The following is a 21805-nucleotide window of genomic DNA, read 5'->3' as shown; positions in this document are numbered from 1 at the left end:
GAAAAGCTACTGAACGCCACTATAAAAACATATATATCTTCACTTGAGCTTTAAATATGTCTAATGTAAAGTATTTGAGCAATTTGAGCAGACTATTCTGCTGTCAAGCCGATGGGACGGGTACTATGGTATGTGAGGAAGGGCTGGTGCCTGCTGATAGATAATAACTGTAAATATACTACATGGAAACTGTGAACATTAGCAGAAAAGGAACTATGAGCATTATGTGACAAGTACTATGGTATCCTGAGGACAGGTTGGTTTCCCCACAGGGTAGGCTCAACTACCAGATGAAGGGGCATAGGCAATATATAGGGTCTCCCAAGCACAGTAAACACACATTGACTGTATTTTTGCCTGTGTACCATAACTCGGGCAAAAGGGAGCAAGCACCACCCCCCTCCTACCCATGGGTGGGACACCAATGCCCTCTCGCCACCCTCTCGAGAAATGGGGGCGTTAATCTTCCTGGTACAGTTTCTTGTGTTCAATGATTACTCACTAAATTTTTGAGTTTCAAAGAATTTAGTTTACCTCCATGTCAGAAAACCTGTTCACCATCCATGCCGGCAGACAACCCAGTTTAATCAAGACAAGGGATGTCTTAATTGTATTTATGATAATGCACCACCATTCTAGTATTAGGCTGGTGTTCACCTCTACTGAAGGAAAAACTTTTTTTTGTTTTGTTTTTATTGTTCTGCAACTTACAACAAACCTCATACTGTACATGCACCTTATAAACTTGTCAACATAAAGACACGGTACAGCATATTTAATAAGTGTTCATATCCAACTGACCTTCATTTTAAACTTTGATTAAATATATTATACACAATATATACATATTATATTACAGAATAAAGGCAGTTAATATACAGGTAAAAATTGAAAATACTGCATTTGTAAATTAAGTTTACCTCTTCAACTTTCCTAACAATGAACAGCAGGCTCTTTAGTTAGTCTATCATGTTATTAAGAGGCAAAGATTTCACAATTTTCAACAGAAACAGTAAATGCCAAGCTCCTGCATGATGATGTGGCTGTAAATGTCCCTTAACTCATCAAGGGACTAGTAGACTTCCCTACAATTCTGTTCTGAAAATTAAGGCATTTCAAAAGATGATCAATGAAGTGGGACAATGCAATTCTGATAGCAAAATGCATCAGATCTGTTTCATCAAGTGCCCCAAAGTTTTTTTTTTTTATTTTTTTTTTTTTGGTTTACACACAGGTGGGTACAGGAACAGGTGATTTTTGACTCCTGTTAGCATGCTGAAAGGCTTCCTTTCCAATAGCTAATGACAAACCTTACCCACTAGATGCCAATGGAACAATACATACCAAGTGGTTAACAACCAAGTACAGTACCCAATTACTGCTGGATGAATAGAAGCAAACAGTTAAGGATTTGTTTGCAAAGGTATGGACTAGCATCTAGTCAATCCTCCCTGGTCAGGATACAAACCTAGGCCAAATCAGTCATGAAGCACTGGCACCTAGTCAATCTTGTGTGGCCAATATGTTACCATGCCAGAGACCTTTCTTCTTTCCTGTGCCAGTGACAGGAGTAAAGCCATGGAGATAGCCCAAACTTAATAGTACATAATTTGCTACTAAGAATAGCTAACCATCTTTCTCTCAAACAGTTGCAGATTATTTATGAATGACAGTAGTAATATAAGTAAAGAATTCATTTCTGGGAGACAAGACAGGCACAAATGGCTTCTTTAGCAGCAACATCCACAAGATTGTTGGAAGCAACAACAAAAATGACACGGATCCCAGCAAAATTAAACTGTCTTGTATCTGCTAAGCTGAAGAACAGCCAACATTCAAATGTCTAGTTATTGGGAGTCCATAACTCTTAACCGAGAAGTCTAGGTGCCACCTGGTAAAATAAAATAAAAATATCCATAATATAGCCTAACCAAGTTACCACAATGATGAGAAATACAGAAGAAATAAACAATTTGTTAATGTGATCAAGCATAAATGACATGGAGAAAACTGTATGACTGCAAGAGTGGCAGAGTTTATCGCTAAAATTGCAGACATTAGTAGATGTCTGCCAATCCTCATTGACACACTATAGGATGTATACATCAACCTCTGGCCACACACTCATTCCTCTCAAAGTTTGCTGATGAGGAGAAGGATTATGACAGAGGAGGACAGTAAGAGACTACAAGATGACCTGGACAAACTGATGGAATGGGCCAACATATGGCTACTAGAGTTTAACTCAAGCAAGTATAAAGTAATGAAAATAGGTGTAGGGAGCAGGAGGCCGTACACAAGGTATCAACAGAGATGAAATCCTTTAGAAATTGGAAAGAGAGAGAGAGAGATCTAGTGGTTGATATGCCCAACCTGTCCCCTAAGCCTACATCAATAGGATATCATCAGCAGCAAATGCAAGGCTGGCCCAACATATGAACTGCCTTTAGAAACTTGTACATTATACGGAATCATTTAGAACATTGTATACCTTTTATGTCAGACCAATCCTGGAGTATGCACCAGCATGGAGTCCATACGTAGTCAAACACAAGATGAAATTAGAAAAAGTTCAGAGGTAGCCTACCAGAATTATTTCCCAAGCTGAGGGGTATGAGCTATGAGGAAAGACTACTCGAATTAAACTTCATGTCACTGGAAGACAAGAGTTAGGAGAGACATGATTACCACCTACAAAATTCTCACAGGAATTGACATGGTAGATAAAGAAACTATTGGTATTTAGCATGGGTGGTATTGGAACAATGGGACACAGGTGGAAACTTAGTACCCAAATGAGCCAGACACATTAGAAAGAATTTGATCATTGTCAGAGCAGTTAACTAATGGAATGCATTAGGAAGTGATGTGGTGGAGGCCAACTACATACACAGTCTTAAATGTAGATATGATAAGAACCCAATAGGCTCAGGAACCTGTACACCAATAGATTGATGGTTGAGAGGCAGGACCAAAGAGCACAACTAAGTGAGCAGTTGCACTAATTAGCTGCACTTATACAGTGAGTATATTAGCACTATGCTATCCTTCACAGCATGAATGGTAGAAATAGAATGCTAAAAGATAATGCCCAGAACAACTAAGGCCCTCCTGAAGAAAGCTTTAAACATTTCTAGCTTCCTGTAGACAATTATTAAAAGCATAACATTCCTAGTTTAAAATAATTTTCTATTTAAAATAGTTTAAATAGAAAATAATTGTATAACTGAACCATTAACTAGTGATGATGTACCATACTAAGTACTTAGAGCAGAAGGAACATCACAGCACTACAGAATATATAACATGGCTAATCATAGTAGCCGAGCCTTTACGACGCCCAGGTAATCAAAATTTCAAGCATTATACAATTAACACAAGGAAGGATGCAACACAAAAGCATATACAAAAAATGTGCTTGGTCAGCTTGCAAAAATTTATTGCAACACAGTAATTTCCAATGACAGTGACTTACTGTTTGTCAAGTGACTTACTGTCTTTTTATTCCAAGAAAAGTTATGTTTAATTCCACTATTTTACAATTTCCTCTTTGAAATATTAAAATGCAATATCACTTACCAATCGTACAATGCATAGCTTTGTGTTTTATACAAATTTGCACACTTTATTCCTAAACCACTTTCAATATCGCTATGAATCTGTAAAACAAAAATACGGATTATCATTTATTGACAATTTTCTTTTAAACAATGGCTTTCCAGAGTAATATCTGAAATGTGAAAGACCTTGGGAAGCAGCACTATCTATGACAAGTGTTCACTAAGAAAATTTGATGGAAGCATCTTAATGTTAGTGTTTGTTTTTAATGTTGTAAAATTATAAAATTATAAAAGTCAAAATCATATGTTACAAATTACAAGTAATACTGGACCTGAAAACTGCTCACATTATTGTCGGTGCTAGAGTAGCCTACGTCACTACAACTAATACACAAATTACGAATAAACCAATTTTACAATTGTATTAAATTTGATTAATACAACAAATTAAATACTGTTGAAAGAAGAATAACAGCATCAGTTTATCAATTTTTGTCTGTGCATAAAAATCTCAATAAAGGTAAACCCAGAAATAAATATTGAGCCATCTTTGAGCCAAACAAACTTGTGTTAATATACACAAGATTTCAGTACTGAACTATTCTGGGATTATGGCACTAGAAAAAACTAAAACAATTACACTACAATGCGAGATGACTCCATACGAACCAGTATTTTGCACCAGCCGTGCAAAATACTTAATACATTTAAGGACAAAATCCACTGAATGAAATTACGGTGGTCAATAAAGGTAGCTATAACAACCGATAACCATCAAATGCATGACTAAACAAAGATAAATACACACACATATACATATATATATACTGTATATATATATATAACCAATTTACTATTTTCTTTTCATTGGGGTATGCCCAATACCATCACACTCAACAAATATACAGTCACTACCTTCTTCTTCTGTGATGTTAAATTCGACCTGTTGAAGAAAAGTAAATTATGGCCAAGTGTACATTTGTATCTTATTAACTATACAGTATACATTTTGATCATAGCTGATCAAGGATAACATTCCCAGTCCCATTTCCCACAAAACAATTTTCTTTAATACACTTAATACAGTACATAAATATGTTACCAATATAGTAAAATAGAATACAGTGCAAATTATTTACAATTTGTCAACTGCATTACCAAATTATGCACTATATAGTAATGCACAATAAATAAGGTAGAAGAGGTAGCGGTGAAGGTGAAAACAAGAGGACAGTGGCAGAGGTGTACAGGGTGCGGTAACAAGTACAGTGGCAGAGGTGTACAGATTTGCAGTAACAAGTACAGTGGCAGGTGTACAGGGTGCAGTAACAACTACAGTGAATATAGTGGAGAAGTATGATTTCATAGAGCATAGTGAGTACAGCAAGTATAATGATTTGATGAAGGTGAAAAGTGGGTACATAGGGCCCCATGCTAGGATAATCTACAATAGTCTTGAGTAAAATCGTCTTCTAGTAGAACCAAACTAGTAAAGGCTCATCAAATTAACGGCTTGATTTGAATTAAACTTGAAGGCTTACATAAATGAATCAAAGATAACTTTTCATAATAAAGGTCAGTTTTTAAAAATACAAAATGTATAATTAATTTTCAATGCTGCTGTTCATTCACTTACATTTTGAATGTAAACTGTTCCCAATTGGCCCCAACTGTCAATTAGATTAACAGCCGAGATGCGGGACCAAAGAGCCAAATTTCAACCCCTGCAAGCATAGCTAGGCGAGTACAACTAGGTCAGTACAGCCTTACTGGCCCTGGCGGGCAGGGTGGACATACTTGCCCTCCTTCACCCTACCTCACTCTCCCTTACTCTTTCATGATTGAGTGGCAGGTTGGGTGAGGATGAAGATGGAAGATGTTTTACACAAGACAAGATATGAGGATTATGCTGTGCAGTTTTTTGTGTTATGCTTGGTCAGCTTGTTACAATCAACCTTCATTGGACTAGAGAGACTCAAATACATGGCATTTTGGTTTTACTAATAATTACAATATAACAAATGTTTATAAATTAAATATTACACTTACCTTTGTCAAAAGCTTTGCCACCCACATTGCAGTTTTGGTATGGTCAGTAAGGGGTCCAATGCGTATCCTGGATTTTCCCTCTGCCAATGCCATGAAGATGATAACCTAATGGTTGACATGAGAAAATAAATTAAAAAACTTTCACAATACCTTATTAAAAAAAAATTACCAAAAGTTTAAAAATAGATTAAACTTAATTGCCCAAAACAGTTTAATCTATAGCAGACACCCTATTCCTGAATGTTAGATTTAACAACTGTCTGCTGAGGCAAATGCTGGATGGATTTACCATGATAAGTTGTCCAATGCTGGGTATCCCAAGATGTTCCAGCTTATGGACCATAACATGGAGGTGCATGTGATGCAATGTTAAGCACATTAAAATGCAAATGACTGGTGTTTTTTTTTTTAATTAGTAAAGTTAATTTGTATACTGCAGTGTGATGTCACTTGAATAAACTATGAGGTAGAGCCAATTATACGAATGAGGTATTTTGTTTGATAACTTGGGCCACTCCAAGGGCAATTTTTTTTTTTTTTTTTTTTTTTTTTTGGTTTGTGGGGAAGGTGGGTCATAACAATTGTTGTGGGAAGGCTTACAATCACTGGAATACATATACAGTGGTACCTTGGTTTACAACTGCCCTAGTTTACGATTTTTTGGGTATACGACGTCAAACTCCTCATAAAATTTGACTTTGAATATGACGTCTGTTGATACTCGTATGGGTCGAGCATGTAAGTTCTGCTGGACGGGGGGCAAGGCATGCTCAGTTTACCAGTGTCTCCCATCTAGTGATGACCGCGTTTGAATTCTTTGTAAAGAATTTAATTGTTTTTCAGCTTTTTTGGTTTCTGAACAGTAAAGTTCTTATTATGTATCACACCATGGGTACCAAGAAAGTCAGTGGTAAAATTTAACCTAAGAAAATAGTTGTGAGGATGATAAAGGAAAAACAAGAGATCATTCCTAATGAATGAATGTGATGTCTCACTACAGACAAATGTTAAAATGTAATGAAAAACAAGATACTTTTAGACAGATTCCTATTAAGACAAGCAAGTAGTCAGCCACAATCAGGTCCTAGTGGTATGCCTGCAAAGCATAGGAGAGAGAGTATGTCATCACTGCCTGATGTTATAATGGAAGGGGACTCCCTTCCAAACACTAACACATCTCCTCCTCCTCCTCCTCACCGTCTTCCATACGCCAACAGGTTCTCAATAAAGGTAAGATATACTATACTGTAGTACAAAATATGAATAGAATTCTGTATAAAATATATTTTTAAGATAATATTTTTGGCCATGTGGAATGTTTTATTTCAATTTACATTGTTTCTTATGGGAAAATTTGTTTTGGGTTTACAAATTTTTGGTTTACGAACTGTAACATGGAACAAATTAAATTTGTAAACGAAGGTACCACTGTACAAGCTTGCTTTATACAAATAAAAATATGTGATAATAATGACAATAATAATAATCAATACCAGTAATAATAATAAAAAAATTATTCTAGAACTTTGGTAACAATACAAATGGTGGTGGGCATCAAACCAAACTATCAAAGTGTTCTGAAGAAGCAAACATTATATAAAAACAATGAAATTAATGCAAGAATCCTTACAAAGCATGATAATTAGTGTTCTATTTACAATTTAGGTAAAGATAACAAAATACAGTACTACTAGAGAATAGCTGGCTGCATGAAGGTTTTGCTGACCTAAATGACTGGTGTTGTACTTGAAGATGTGTTCACACTTATTATTTTATGTTTGGCAGCACATAATTGTATATATTTATAAACTAGATGGGATACCTGGCACTGCCCAGGTAGACCCAATGCCTAGGTCTCCTCCAACCTGTCAACACACCCTTCCCCATCTTCCTCCACACACACACCCTTCCTGTCTCTTTCATACATGCTCTCCCTCTCTCACCCAATCATTGTGACTATATTCAATACACACTACCCTTATCACAATAAACATCTTCACACCCTCTCCATCTCACCCACACACCTTCCCTGTGTATCCCTTCATACACTATCCTTGTCATTCCCTGGCACACACCTTCCCCATCTTTCCCTTCACTTGCCTTCCATATCACTTCCCCAGCACACACCTTCCCCATCTCTCCATTCACTTGCCTTCCCTGTCACTTTCCGGCATACACCATACCCATCTCTCCATTCACTTGCCTTCCCTGTCACTTTCTGGCATACACCATACCCATTTCTTCATTCACTTGCCTTCCCTGTCACTTTCCAGCATACACCATACCCATCTCTTCATTCACTTGCCTTCCCTGTCACTTTCCAGCATACACCATACCCATCTCTTCATTCACTTGCCTTCCCTGTCACTTTCCAGCATACACCATACCCATCTCTCCCTTCACTTACCTTCCCTGTCAAACATTTTCCACGTCACTCCCTGGCACTGGACACAAGACAAATCAAGTACAGTGAGGAGTGGTTTGAAATAATCAGAATATTACCCAGACTGGTATAAGGAGTTTAAAGGGCAGGGAGACAGTGTATTGAACTCAGAGGAGACTATACTGAAAAGTTTAGTACAGTTAATTGTATAAAAATCATATAAAAGGTTTATGCTTTTTCAATATTCAACAAGCCACAGTGTAGGACTGAGAACAGGAGATGCTTTTTCACCCACAATGTTATAAACCCATGGAATTGCCTACCTGCTAAAGCCATAAATGCCAAAACTCTTTAAATTTTAAAATCCAACTGAAAAAGATCATGGGGCAAATGGAGGGACCTCTTGACAAGCCTCTGGCTTCCTGACCTCGTTGAGGCAACTAGTGTGTCAGTTGCCCTCAGGTAAATTCAGGTAAATTACACATCCAGTTTACAATAAATATGACGAGATTAGGGCTCGGAAAATTACACTGGGACTTTGAATCATTTAGCACAGCAAAAAGTATTTACTGTTTATAGAAAGAGAAATTAGGAATCTATTGAACAAAACCAAGGTAAATATCAGTGGTGTAATTATTTAAACATTTCAAAATATCACAGAAAATATTTGTTATACTATTCCAAGAAAAATCACCATCAAAAGTCACATATAAACTGACCTGATCTTGTGAATATTTATCCAAGCAGGCACGTCTGTCAACGCTTTCCATGATTTCATTTGCTGCAAAGATTCCATCATCCTCGGCATCTTTCCCTTTCTTGCCAAGTGCAGACCCACCAAGGACACATCCAGTGGTCGTTTCTGCCCACAACCTTGGCAGCATCAAATGACAACATTCTTAATAACGCTCAAAACTTTGTATTAATGACCAAAAATTATTCTGGATCAATAGTAACATTCAAAACATTAACAAAAGTTGACCAAACCACACACTAGAAAGTGAAGGGACGATGACATTTCGTGACCTAACAAACTTACCCTTCCATTTATCTTTCTTTTTCTTTCCATTGTTTTCTCTTATAATCCATTACTTATTCCTATTACTATCCCTTCTTATTCCAATTACTTTTCCCTTCTTATTGGGTGGTTATAAATTCAACTGGCTGGTTCAAAATTGGGCCAGGTACTGGAACCGGTACCTAAGGCCAGGTACTGGAACCAGTCAAATTATTAAGTGCAAAGATATTCAATAATGGAAATTTTCTCTCTACAAACTTTTCGAATAATACGAGACTCAAACTGGAGTCAAGCTGCAAAAGGCCCACACACTAACACTATTCACTATGTGAATTGGTATCAATCCACATTATATTGTGCAAGCTATAATCACCTCTCTCTCGTTCAGAAATAATGATAGCATTGCCAAAATTGTCTTGCACTCTACCCGATCATACATATTATTATTCGATACCTACACAATGCCAGAGCCATTTCCTACTGCTTTCTCAGGATGTTCTTTCACTCGATCAATGTAAATTTCAACATTTTTCGGCAACTTTTGACGTAACAGTTGTTCTGCAGAATCTGCCATTTTGTGTGCAACCTGGGAAATGAAAAAGCTTCTTAAAAAATATACCCAATATAGGCAGCACATTTTGTGGTGAAAAGAGAATTCAATAAATTTAAGATAAACTGGATAGAAAGACAGGCATGTACACAAACATGAGTGAACAAACACGAAGATTAGATGGAAAGAAACAGGTACGAACACACTCACGAAGATGGCAGTGCAGGCATCACATACTCGGACTGATGGACAGAGACATGCACACAGATATATGACAGCTGTCATGCCCTTCAAGATAAGAAGTACTGTACTGCAAATGGAGCAACACGTGGCAGATGGAATTCAATGTCAAATGCCAGGTTAGGGAAAAGGAGAAAATAGACGGCACACAATCTACAAATTGTGTGGAAAGACATTAAAGAACACAGACAAAGAATCAGATCTATGAGTGGATCTGGACAATAAACAGTTACCGGAGGACAACATTATGGACATTGTGAAAGTAGCTTATGTTGTGTTTTCCAACTTCAGAATTGCTTTCAAATACATTGATGGTGAAATACTAAAGACATTGTTCACAACAATTGTGACAGCAAACTTAGAATATGCAACAGTTGTAAAGAGCCCCTATCTTAACACTTTCGTGTTCTGGGCGTGCGCTTGCCAGACTACCCTAAGGTGGCCCGGGCATTTCCTGGGAGAATGTGGCAACACTGAAATGTGTATAATCTCTTCAGTTTTATCACCTGAATTTTCGTTGTACGTCGTTCATTTTGGTATCAAAATGTTCGCAATAGAATCCCCTACAGGAGTATATGCATATAAGGTCCAATAACCCAGCATGCCACCCACACCACACCCAGAAATCGGCCAAGCATTACCAGTGAGCGCGCAAAAGAGCAATAAAATGTGTATCCTTTTTTCACTTTTGTCACCTAAATTCTTATGCTACATCTTTCATTTTGTTATCAATTTGTTCGCAATAGCATTCCCTACATGAATATATGCATACAAGGTCCAAAAGCCCGGCACGTCCTACCCACAGCAAAGCCGAATGTTGGCCAAGTGTTACCCGTGAGTGAACACCCATTGGCACACACGCAACACCTGCTCACAAATGTATTTCCTCTATTCAAGTTTCTCACCTCAATTTTCACCTCAGTTTGCAATAGAATGGGAAGACGTTGGCACACTTTTTAAAACCAGTCCTATAAAGATTGGATAAAAATTTGAATTTTAACAAATATTTTAATTTTGGATGTCATCTACATCACTAAGAAACATCCACAGAGTTATTTGTGGACGTCATCTCCGTCCCTAAGGAACAAAAGTGTTAAGGAGCACATCAACAAACTGGGAGAAAATGGTGCAAAGACATGCTACTAAATTACTTCCAGAACAAAATAATAAGAGCTACGAGGAGAGGTTAGAGATGTTAAATATGCCAAAGCTAGAAGGTAGAAGGAAAAAGAGGCGACACTATCACTACCTACAAAATAGTAACAGGAATCGACAAAACAGAAATTTGTGAAACCTGCAAATTCAAGAACAAGAGGTCATAGATTCAAGCTAAGAAAACAAAGGGGCTGAAAAAATATAAGAATGTTATCTTTTGCAAACAGAGTGGTAGGCAGTTGGAACAAGTGAACGAATGCGATAGAGACCAAAACCGTCAGAAGTTTCAAAGTGTCATTTGACAATACTGGGAAGCTGGAGACACCATGAGTGCAAATCTCATCCTGTAACTTAAGTTATAACAGACACACACCACATAATGCCTCCAACTACCAGCACAAGAAAAGAATGCAAAAATTAACATTTGGATGAAAATTAACTGAAAAGTTCACTGAAAGAAGCAGCAGCTTTCTGTTATACAAAAGTGGAGAAAAAAAGCATATGGATTACAAATATACATTCCACCAAGAACAATAATAATACTTTTATTTAACTTGGGAACAGTACACAAAATATTTAAAGAAGGAGGCGGCAAAGAGGCAATTAGCCATGCCTGCCAGCACACCCCTGGATGCAGTTACTAAAGCAAGAATACAACACACACAGGTCCTACAACACACATGGACATTCTAAAACTATGTTTAATAGTATCCAAGACAGATGAAGAATATAAAATTATGACACTGTATAGTGACAAATATCTTAATACTGTATATTTAGCTAACAGAGTACTGATATAACAAGACAGATAAGAGTCATGTAACTATTGCATCCTGAGATAATAATATAATGTAGACTAATGCAATATTTATTTACCAACATTTTATGTGAGATATATCTTGATATTCTTAATTTAACAATAATATAAATTTATGTTATGATAAGTACCTTATTCTAAAACATATTGATTCAAGTTCATATTTTATGAAGCTGAATGGTTCATATTATAATTTAACAAGATTACAGTATTGTAATGTAACAAATCTTTATATGCGCACACACACACATGTATCTTGCATTTTCCACACAGCTGTGGCAAACTGTTGTACTAAACCATTCTGACTGTATTGTGATATAAAGTGATATTTGAACTATATTTGAAAGGTAAAATATTTTGAAGATCAAGAGACAGTTTGGCCTCATATATGACAACACCCCACCTGAAGTGGACAAACAATTTAAGCTGTTTGGGTAGTTAAGTATATTGTAATGGTTTCTAATACAGTACATACAAGATACAGTATATGCTAAGAATAAGCAGCCTATTACCTTCACAGGAAGAGCTCCAGAAACAAATGCTCTACCATAAACTGATACAACTTCACCAAAATCTGTAAAGTCGGCTGCATACAGACCTTTCGAAGCAGGTTTTACTTCTAAAGATATTTCACCTTTTCCCACCGGATAAAATCCCCTGGAATGAGAGTAATGGAAATTGTAATTCTTGCAAATATTAATGCAGATTTGTATAAAATTTACAGTAAGAAATAAATAACACATATTTCATGAATATATATTTTTTTACATTTATTACAGTACTACCTTACCCAATACAGACTATATGAAAGTGGGAAATAACAATGAAGATGAGGAGGATGATTCCTGATGCAATGAAGTGTGCTCAAACTGGGTTACATTACCCAAAACTATGCCTACATAACCACATCTTGACTTTTTATCTAACACCACACTCCAGCCTATTTTTCATTGACTATTATTACAAATAAAAGATACAAACATAAAAATAAAAATTAACCAAATACTTGTCCGATGTGATAATTCACCTAGCAAGACTGGTGTAATTCTTTGTGCAATAAATTATAAGAAATATGACAACATTTCTTGATAAAAGTTTATACTGCACAATACATTTATTTACAAAAAAAATTACCTTGGATACTACATGATTAAGTTAAAAACTCTCTTATTTTAGGAAAATAATTTAGTTTCCATGTGCTATGATTTGTATCTTAAACAGCTTGGTACTATGATTGAGCCAACCATATGGCTCAATGGAAGGGGTGACTCCCTTACTTCTTGTGAGTGAGGGTTCAATCTCCAATCTTCTAAGTGATCGGGAACTGATCTGTAATTCCATTTTAGTTTTCTTACATCCCAGCTCCTAGTCCCCATATCCCTTCTAAGTGTACCTATCTATCCCTTCCAAGATTCCTTTAGGGTCCGAGTAAAACAGTTGACTTTATTCTTGACTCAATTGAGAATCCTGGGTTTAAATCCTGGGTGGGAGAGAAATGGATGGGCAAGTTTCCTATCACCTAATGCCTCTTGTTCACCTAGCAGTAAATAGGTGCCCCAGAGTTAGTCAGCTGTTGTGGGTTGCATCCTGGGGAGGCTCAGTAGTTTGACCTTGGAATACCATGCACACACTAATTTAACAAGCAGCTTCATACTATGATCTATAGTGTAAACAGCAGTCTTGCACTATCCAGTAGTGTAATAAAGATCTGAAGGGGGTTATATTACAGGTCAGTAATTAATTACAAGCACTGAATTCTGACAAGAAATAGCTAACAAATCCATAAATATCAAATTCAACACTTACAGCTAAAGCTCATGGAAAAGCCATACAAATTATCTTTTATGACAATTACAGTAGGATGAAGATCTAACAACTTTACCTTTTATTGATGTACAGCTTAAATTCCACTCCAAACCAGGAGGCAACTTTTCTGAAGACCTGAAAAAATAAATACACGTGTTAAGCCACAATTGAAGAGTGAAGCACACAAACTAGGACACACGTGAATTTGTTTGCATGACCACAGTTCTGAGTGTATGGGGGTAAATCAAGACGCTCACGAATTGCTTACGCACGCACAAGGACTGGTTAGACCATGTGTGTGTGTTAGCTCAAGTATCAAATTTTTGTTTTGTGAGTAATGTGGTTTGCAGCTCAAGCTGGTCAAACACCACATTTTTACTTCAAAGTATTTTATGAATTTCTGGATTGTATATCAAAGGCCAACAGTATAGCTATGTTCGCCAAGTGTTCCTTTTTTTTAAATTAATTATTTATTTACTTCTTTGAAATGGAGAAATCTATTATAAACCAGATATTCTCTTCCCCTCTGGCACTAAAGAGAATCTTGGAAGACAATTCAAGCTGTATACTGTACTAATGAATGTCTCTTAGATTTTCTGAAATCTGTCACTATTTGGAATGAATCCAAAAGATTACATTATAAGGAGAATATGAAATTAAATAAATAACATTTCAGGTAAAAAAAATGATGATCTTCAAACTAAATGCATGTATTGTACTATTACACAATCTAAATAAAGACTATTAATGCACATTTTAAATGTGGATTCTTAAAGTAGCCCCAATATACCTTCCCCAAAAAGCTGCACATCACTAGAAACTGGAATCACTTTTATTCAAGGTAAAGAAGCATCAACTGTTTCATATTTACTGTGTGATATATATATATTATATTATATTACTGTATATATATATATATATATATATATATATATATATATATATATATACATACACACACACACACGTTTGTTTATCCAAGAATTAAAAATTCTTTAATCCATCAATTATACACTGAACAGTGTTTAGTTTACACTAATGGATATTGAAGTTCAAAGAAAAGACTAAAAGAGCTCTCCACACCGCCTATCTTTACCTGTATTGTATAGTCAACCTGTGGAGCAAACTCGGCATTTGTACCACCACGGAGAATAAAATGTGAAGGAGTGTTAGCAAACAGTGCACATGGAAGCACTGACTGGACCAGTAAACACACACTCCTGAAATTGTAGATACTGTATCATTACCATAAAATATTCATTTCTATATTCAGGAAGTGGGAAGGCATCAACCCAGAGAAGACAGAACAATACACAGTATAGGGAAAGGTAAAAGCTATTCACAATGATATCCATACATTTACCATACCTTACACAACTAACAAAGTCCCAGAATTGACATAATTATACTCCCAAAAGCAGCCTCAGCAGCATTCCACTATTTCATGAGACAAGATGTAAAGTGTTCCTCGAGTTGTCACCTAACTTTATGTAAAAATATTCACTCCTCCTTAAACCAATTCAACCTTACTTGGTTACAAGTTGGCCGAGTCCTGATCAGTCTGGATCAGCCGGATCAATCCGGCAACCAGGAGGCCTGGTCGACGACCGGGCCGTGGGGACGCTAAGCCCCGGAAGCACCTCAAGGTAACCTCAAGGTACATACAAATTCTTGCACACAGATCACACTTGATGCTCACTTCCTTGCTACTTGCTCAGCAAGTTTGCTATCATTTTTGGCTATATGATCCTCTCAAATACACTCATCTGTCTTATCAATCCACAGGTTCAGAAAACCTAGCACTTGAGAAGTTTACCACTAACATATCTACCTATTCTAGAACCTTGCCATCTTGAGAGGACCCAAAATGGCATTTAATGTAATGAAAATATTAACAAAACTTCCACCCAAAGTGCTGGGAGGTAGGTACTATGTCCCTCCAGCCAAGTCCCTCTTACTCTTCAACTGGTTGTTGCAAAGCTTTTGAATTCATTCACCTTGAACTCATTCTAGAGATTTTAGTACTGTACTCATTAGAGTACACACAATAACCATCAACTATATGAGCCAAGTGAGCGAGTCACTTGTAAGTAGTCAAGCCTTGCAGTGAGTCACTGGCAAGTAGTCAACACCAAGGTATGGGGACAATACCTACCTTTGGAGCACTATTTCTTAACCACCTTATACGTCAACCAATGCTATTAGTCTAAAATACTCTTAGTGTGTTTAGTTTTGGTAATCTTAAACAATCCAGACTTAACTCTTGACTCTTTAGTACAGCAGTCCCACATATTCCACATAGTCTTTCTGAAGATGAGGTCTACATGCTTGGATACAATAATCAAAGTGATTTATATACTCCAAGCATGGAGACCTCATCTTCAGAAGGAAATAATTTGCTTTGGGGAAAGTACATCATCATGCAACAAACATCATTTCACGTATCTACAATGTATTGTAGATAAAATGCTACATAATTTTTTTTTTTATATTATTCACAAGGTTCAAATTCTATAGCTTTTTAAATAGAAAAATTATTATCAGCATTTTAAATATTGTATTGTCAATAAAGCAGCTGAAGCAGGTGGATCCGATACAATACTTTACATAGCTAATACAGAATCCCCACTTTAAATGTGGGGTAATTTAATTTAATAATGGTCAATGATGGAAAGCAATATTTAGGCTTAATGTTTATGATTACAATTAATCATAGACAACTTTAACCAGAAGCCTGAACTTATCAGAGCAGTAAAAAGTTATAATTATAGTATTACGTGAAACCTGAGAAACAATGCACTATACAATAATTTAGAAACTTACCCTGCTGTTTGAGTGTCTGCCATGTATCGGCCTCCAGATATAGGGCCAGGATAAAAACTCACTTCACATGATCCAATCTGACCTCCGTCCAACTGACCATTGCAAGCATCTCTAACTACCTGAAGCCCTGGAAAAAATATATGTACATATTCAAATACATGCTAAAGCATAGACGAAGGCTGAAGCGTTTATGCACAAATTTTTGAAAATTTGGTACAAATGCATCCAGCCATATCTGCAAACTATTACAATACAATATCTTGTACTTTTGCATTCCACATCACATCATTACCACTCTTTATTCTTTCAACTCCACATATGCTCATCATATTGTCCAATTCTTCTGTTTTATACTCATGCTATTATACTTCATATCCACACACTTTGGGTCAAACAATTACCTTAATAAATGAAGCAATGGCATCTGGGATAAAGAAAGAGAAAGCACAAGTTTGCTTGCATCTTGAGTACACATTTGCTCTCCTGGATGGACTGCCTCCTCATCATTTATCAGAATTCTAGACAAGTTGGAGAACCATGTGAGAACACTTCTCTCTAGTCTTGACCTATTCTGGTTGAACTGATCAGTAAATCACAGCTTTCAACACCGAAGAGTTGTTGACACTTACTGATACATATACAGTACTGCAAAGCCAATGTTTGCAAGGTTCCCCCACCTGGCCCAACTTCATGGATAATCAGAAGATGGCAACCGTGACACAAGGTGTCCGGCAATCAACAGCGTCAAGTTGGTTGCACACCTTTATCAAGAACATCACTCCATCAGCTATCATTCATTCTTAGGCTGACTCACATTTGCATCATCACAATGATGGAAGGAAGCATTCTAAAAAGACTAAAAACAGGTAAACAAGCTATCCAAAAACAATACTCATTATGAACAAATATCATTGACTATAATTTGAAGGAATGAGGGAGTGGGACACACAGCAAAGAGTTACCCCCAAGAGTGGTCTGGTCTTGTGTGCCACAGGATAAAGTAATCTGAGCTCTATGATCATCCTCAGCTCAATAGTCAATTTAGCATTTTGATAACCAGGTACTGTAACTAAAGAACTACAATTTACAATATAGAATACGTTGTTACCTCCCAAGAAGCCATTACGTCGCCACAATTCCACAATTGTACAGTATTACTGAACTTCCCGTAATATGTTGACCTTAAGGCTTGGCTATATTGACCATACACGATTAAGAGTGTGTGTATAATGTTACATAAAAGGTTAGAATGTACACTATTGTACTGTATTCACTAGTCTACACTAAACTCTACATAGTTAACCATATGTTTACACTGATATGAGCATTGCAGTGCTCAAGATAGTCAACTAATTATGCTCCAAGCCTGAGGCATCCAAAGGATGCTGGGTGTGAATCTCACTAGAGACTACCTCTGGCAGTTCCAGGATAACATGGGCCATGTATTCCGAGATAGGAAAAGGACAGCAGCGAGTGAAACACATGCTCTCAGCTTATCTTACTACAGTACTTTATACCAAGACAAGATTTCACATTTTAGACTTAGGATATTTTCATGTTATGTACTTGGGATTTATACTAATTATTTATTTTCTTAAAAGGTGTTGGAACTGGTGGTACCTGTAAATACATTACTCTGAAATGTTAAATGGTTACAGATTAAGTGCTTTGAGAGAACTATGCTTAGTTATTGCTATTGTTACATTGCTGCTACAGTTATTCATTCTATTTAAAGACTTCTTAAAGTAAGACTTAAGACTTCGTAAAGACTTCACCCAGAGTAATTAATTTTGTTATAATACATTATACTGTACAGTACTGTACTTTCACTAATACACATTTCAAATTCCTCTCCCACTATAGTTCCACACCATTTTGGTAGCTGGGGTCTCACGAGGGGCCATTGAACCCGACAGTACTATTTGTAACAATACAGTACAGTATACTGTATTAGATTGGAATGTACGTGTTGGATTTAGGCCTAATGCTGGAATTATGTGGTCATTCAGCACAACTGCCATGTTCTAAATACAGTACAGTACTGTACTATTAATTACCAACTTCTAGAATACAGTATATAACTATTTCCAATTAAATATCTACATCAGACAGCATACCTCAAAAAAATATTAATTACCTGTTAAGTGCTGAGGGCGCAGTCCAGGCGTTTTCCTTCCAGCTCGGACTTTATTGACAGTAATGGGTATATTCTTCACTGCACTGAGAGCAAGTCCCATACGAAGTATCTGACCCCCCTGTAAACACAAGTCAAGTTATTGCATGACAGTTAACTATTAGTCAGCCAATCAAAAGTGAATATTCATGCCCCTTATATCCAATACATTTGAGTGGTAAAAAGAAATCAGTTTTTTTTTTTTTTTTTAGGTTTTTAAAGCATACAATTTTGAACAGATATTTGAATAATTATTTTTGTTGGGGACAGGCAGCCTGTGTGTAATTACCTAAGTGTAGTTACAGGATGAGAGCTAGTCATGATGTCCAATCTTCCCAGTACTCTGTCATATAATGCTTTGAAACTACTGATGGTTCTGGCTTTCTCCACTTTCTCAGTTAAATTGTTCCAACTGTCTATCACACTGTTTGCAAAAGAAAACTTTCTAATACTATTTGCAAACTGAGTGGATATATCACAGTGGCATGATATATCAATGAGATCATCATTTTGGGACAATGAGGTGACATGAACCAGTTCTGGTGATTTCTAGACACCTGCCATAATCCACCCAAGTCACCTCAATGCCCCAAAATGATTTTCTCATTGATATATCATGCCATTGTGATTTCTTTGTGATCTGAAAAAGGGGCGTGTAAGGGTATGAACATCATTACCCACCGGCCAAAGCAAAGTCCATGTATACTACATCCACTGGAAGTCCTTTGTCCGAGTAGCTGATTACCATTTCCAAAAATGTGAGCTGGTTTGTAAGGCAGGATCTATTTTTAACAAACCCATGTTGTGATGATTTTACAAGATTTTTTCATTGAGATGGAAAAAGATTCCCACCCTTGGGATTCTTTCCATGAGGTTGCAGATGTGTGATGTCAAGCATATCGAACAGTAGTTTTCCGCCAAGCTCTTTTTTTTTTTTTTTTTTTTTTTAGGGGTGACATTTGCATATTTCCAATCTAGGGGACTATCCCTTGGTCCAGATATTTTGTGAAAAGTAATTTCAACAGTAGGCATAGTTCTTCTGTCAGTTCCTTTACTATTTTGGATTGGATTCCATCCACACCTGGGCTTTTGAGTCTAAGTTTATCAATGCTCTTCCTGAATATGTTGCGTTTTTTTTTTTTTTTTTTTTTTTTTTTTTTTTTGATATATACAAGAGTTGTTACATTCTTGTACAGCCACTAGTATGCGTAGCGTTTCGGGCAAGTCCTTAATCCTATGGTCCCTGGAATACGATCCCCTGCCGCGAAGATTCGTTTTTTCCTCCAAGTACACATTTTACTGTTGCGTTAAATAGAGGCTACAGTTAAGGGGTTGCGCCCAGTAAATCCTCCCCGGCCAGGATACGAACCCATGACATAGCGCTCGCGGAATGCCAGGCGAGTGTCTTACCACTACACCACGGAGACTGTGAAATTTATTCTCTATCTCCTTCAAACATTTGTGTGGGTGATGAGATGCCATCTAATCTTTCTAGTGTGAACACTGCTGTACAATATTCATCGTGTGTGTTTGCTGTCCTTTTATCATCCATTATAACTTGGTTAGTCTCATCTTTTAAGGGTTCTAAATTCAAACCGAGTTCTTTGTTTTGGTCTTTCTTCTTATATAGGCATAGAACAATTTTGGATCTTTCAATCTGTTTTGTGCAAGTTTTCTTTTGTAGTATCTTTTAGCTGATCTGATTTCTTGGGTGGTTGAGCTTAGTGCCCTTTAATATATTTCATAATCAATGATGTCCATCGTGGACTTGTAAGTTCTCTAGAGGTTCCAGATAGTTATCAATGCTCGCTTAATTACCTGTGACATCCATCCAGTTGCCTTTCTTTTCTTTCACCTTTTTGGCACATAATTTTGAACGAGTGCCATGATTGTTCCGTGCCAGGGATGATCTTGTCAAAATTTAAAATAATGAACTGGTTGGAGGACATTGATCCAGACAACTTCTTCAAAAGGTCAGATGTAGGACAGAAAACAGGAGATGCTCTTTCACCCATAAGGTTATAAATCTATAGAACCGTCTACCCGCCAAAGACGTAAATGCCAAAACGCTGCTACAATTTTAAGATCTAAAAAGATAAAATCTTACAGGACATCAGGATAAAATCATCAGGACTAATGGGGGAACCCATGACAAGCTGCTGGCTTTCTATCCTTGCCAAGGTCACTAGAGATATAGTGGCCCTCAGGTAAATTCAGGTAAATATGGAAGTAACCAAATGAGGACTGGTCAATTCGTACACAAAACAGTTCACCAAAGCTCATTTTTTGACTGGCAAAATCATATATATCGTTAAGTTAGAATGTATTAACTTACTAACTTGAAGGCTGTGTTAAACTCAGTTGGGTTAGGATAGGTCAAGTTTGGTAGGGTTAGGTGAGTTTTAAATACATATTGGTCACTTTATCTTGGGTACGAAGTGACCAGCCATGCACATCGTCCACACCTCCACGCAGATTCATCTTGAATTTTTCCCTTCTCTCGGGAATGACACTGTATGTGCATACATAAATAAACATTTACTAATGCATGTGCATAATTCGGCACATACTAACATAAATATATGTAATTAATTTAGAAAATAAACATAAGAAGCCATTACACATGGGAGCCGCTAGCCCGTCTCAACCTAAACGTATCAAAACGAAACACCTACCACACTTAACCTCTCAACCACACACCTCTATGGCCACTCACCCCTTCTAAGTAGCTACCGTCGATGACAACAGGAGCTAGGGCGGCCATGGCAGCAGGAGGGTGTGGTGGTTGTGGTAGGGACGAGTGAGGAGAGGTGCTCTACTGCGCCAGGCTCCACACACACTAACACACACCACGCCCCATTTATATACACCATCCTCTCACATATACCTCAAGTCATCTTCCTTGGTGTTCTATGTTACCTTTGGCCAGGTAACAAACCCCTAATTCTTATTTTAGCTCACTTAAATTAGCTGTACAGCATAGCTAGTATTAATATATTTATATATATTGTATCGCCACGTGTTGTAATAATTAGTATTTATCTACGTCCTATTTACTATATATTCTTCGCCTAAACCTCACTAATGCTATTTTAAAATATCAATAACCGCAAATGTTATATATGTATTATTTACCAACCAAGGTATTACAGTTAATAATAGGACAAGATCTTATAACAGCTAAACGCAAAGGAGAATTTTGTTCAAGTTGCGTAATGGCGCTTTGACTAC

The 21805-nt window shown here is 36.8% G+C and overlaps 1 protein-coding gene across 2 annotated transcripts; it reads right to left on the bottom strand.

Annotated features, from left to right (window-relative positions):
- Positions 1–1175: 1175 nt before the first annotated feature.
- Positions 1176–21449, bottom strand: Rtca (RNA 3'-terminal phosphate cyclase). 2 transcript variants are annotated; one of them, XM_045744248.2, is made up of 10 exons: positions 21291–21449; positions 18539–18656; positions 16402–16528; positions 14675–14798; positions 13655–13713; positions 12285–12429; positions 9469–9596; positions 8712–8865; positions 5610–5714; positions 1176–4503 (listed from the first exon to the last, which is right to left on the bottom strand). In XM_045744248.2, exons 1-10 carry the CDS (start codon positions 21336–21338, stop codon positions 4414–4416), a joined length of 1098 nt encoding a protein of 365 aa, XP_045600204.1. In that variant the 5' UTR covers positions 21339–21449; the 3' UTR covers positions 1176–4413. The 2 variants fall into 2 exon arrangements, with proteins under 2 accessions (XP_045600204.1, XP_045600205.1); XM_045744249.2 differs by lacking the exon at positions 21291–21449 and adding an exon at positions 21250–21279 and having other exon boundaries at positions 4268–4503.
- Between the last annotated feature and the right edge of the window lie 356 nt (positions 21450–21805).

This window comes from Procambarus clarkii, chromosome 32 (genome assembly GCF_040958095.1).
Source record: "Procambarus clarkii isolate CNS0578487 chromosome 32, FALCON_Pclarkii_2.0, whole genome shotgun sequence".
Lineage (NCBI taxonomy): Eukaryota > Metazoa > Arthropoda > Malacostraca > Decapoda > Cambaridae > Procambarus > Procambarus clarkii.
This window is presented reverse-complemented; position numbering and strand designations above follow the sequence as displayed.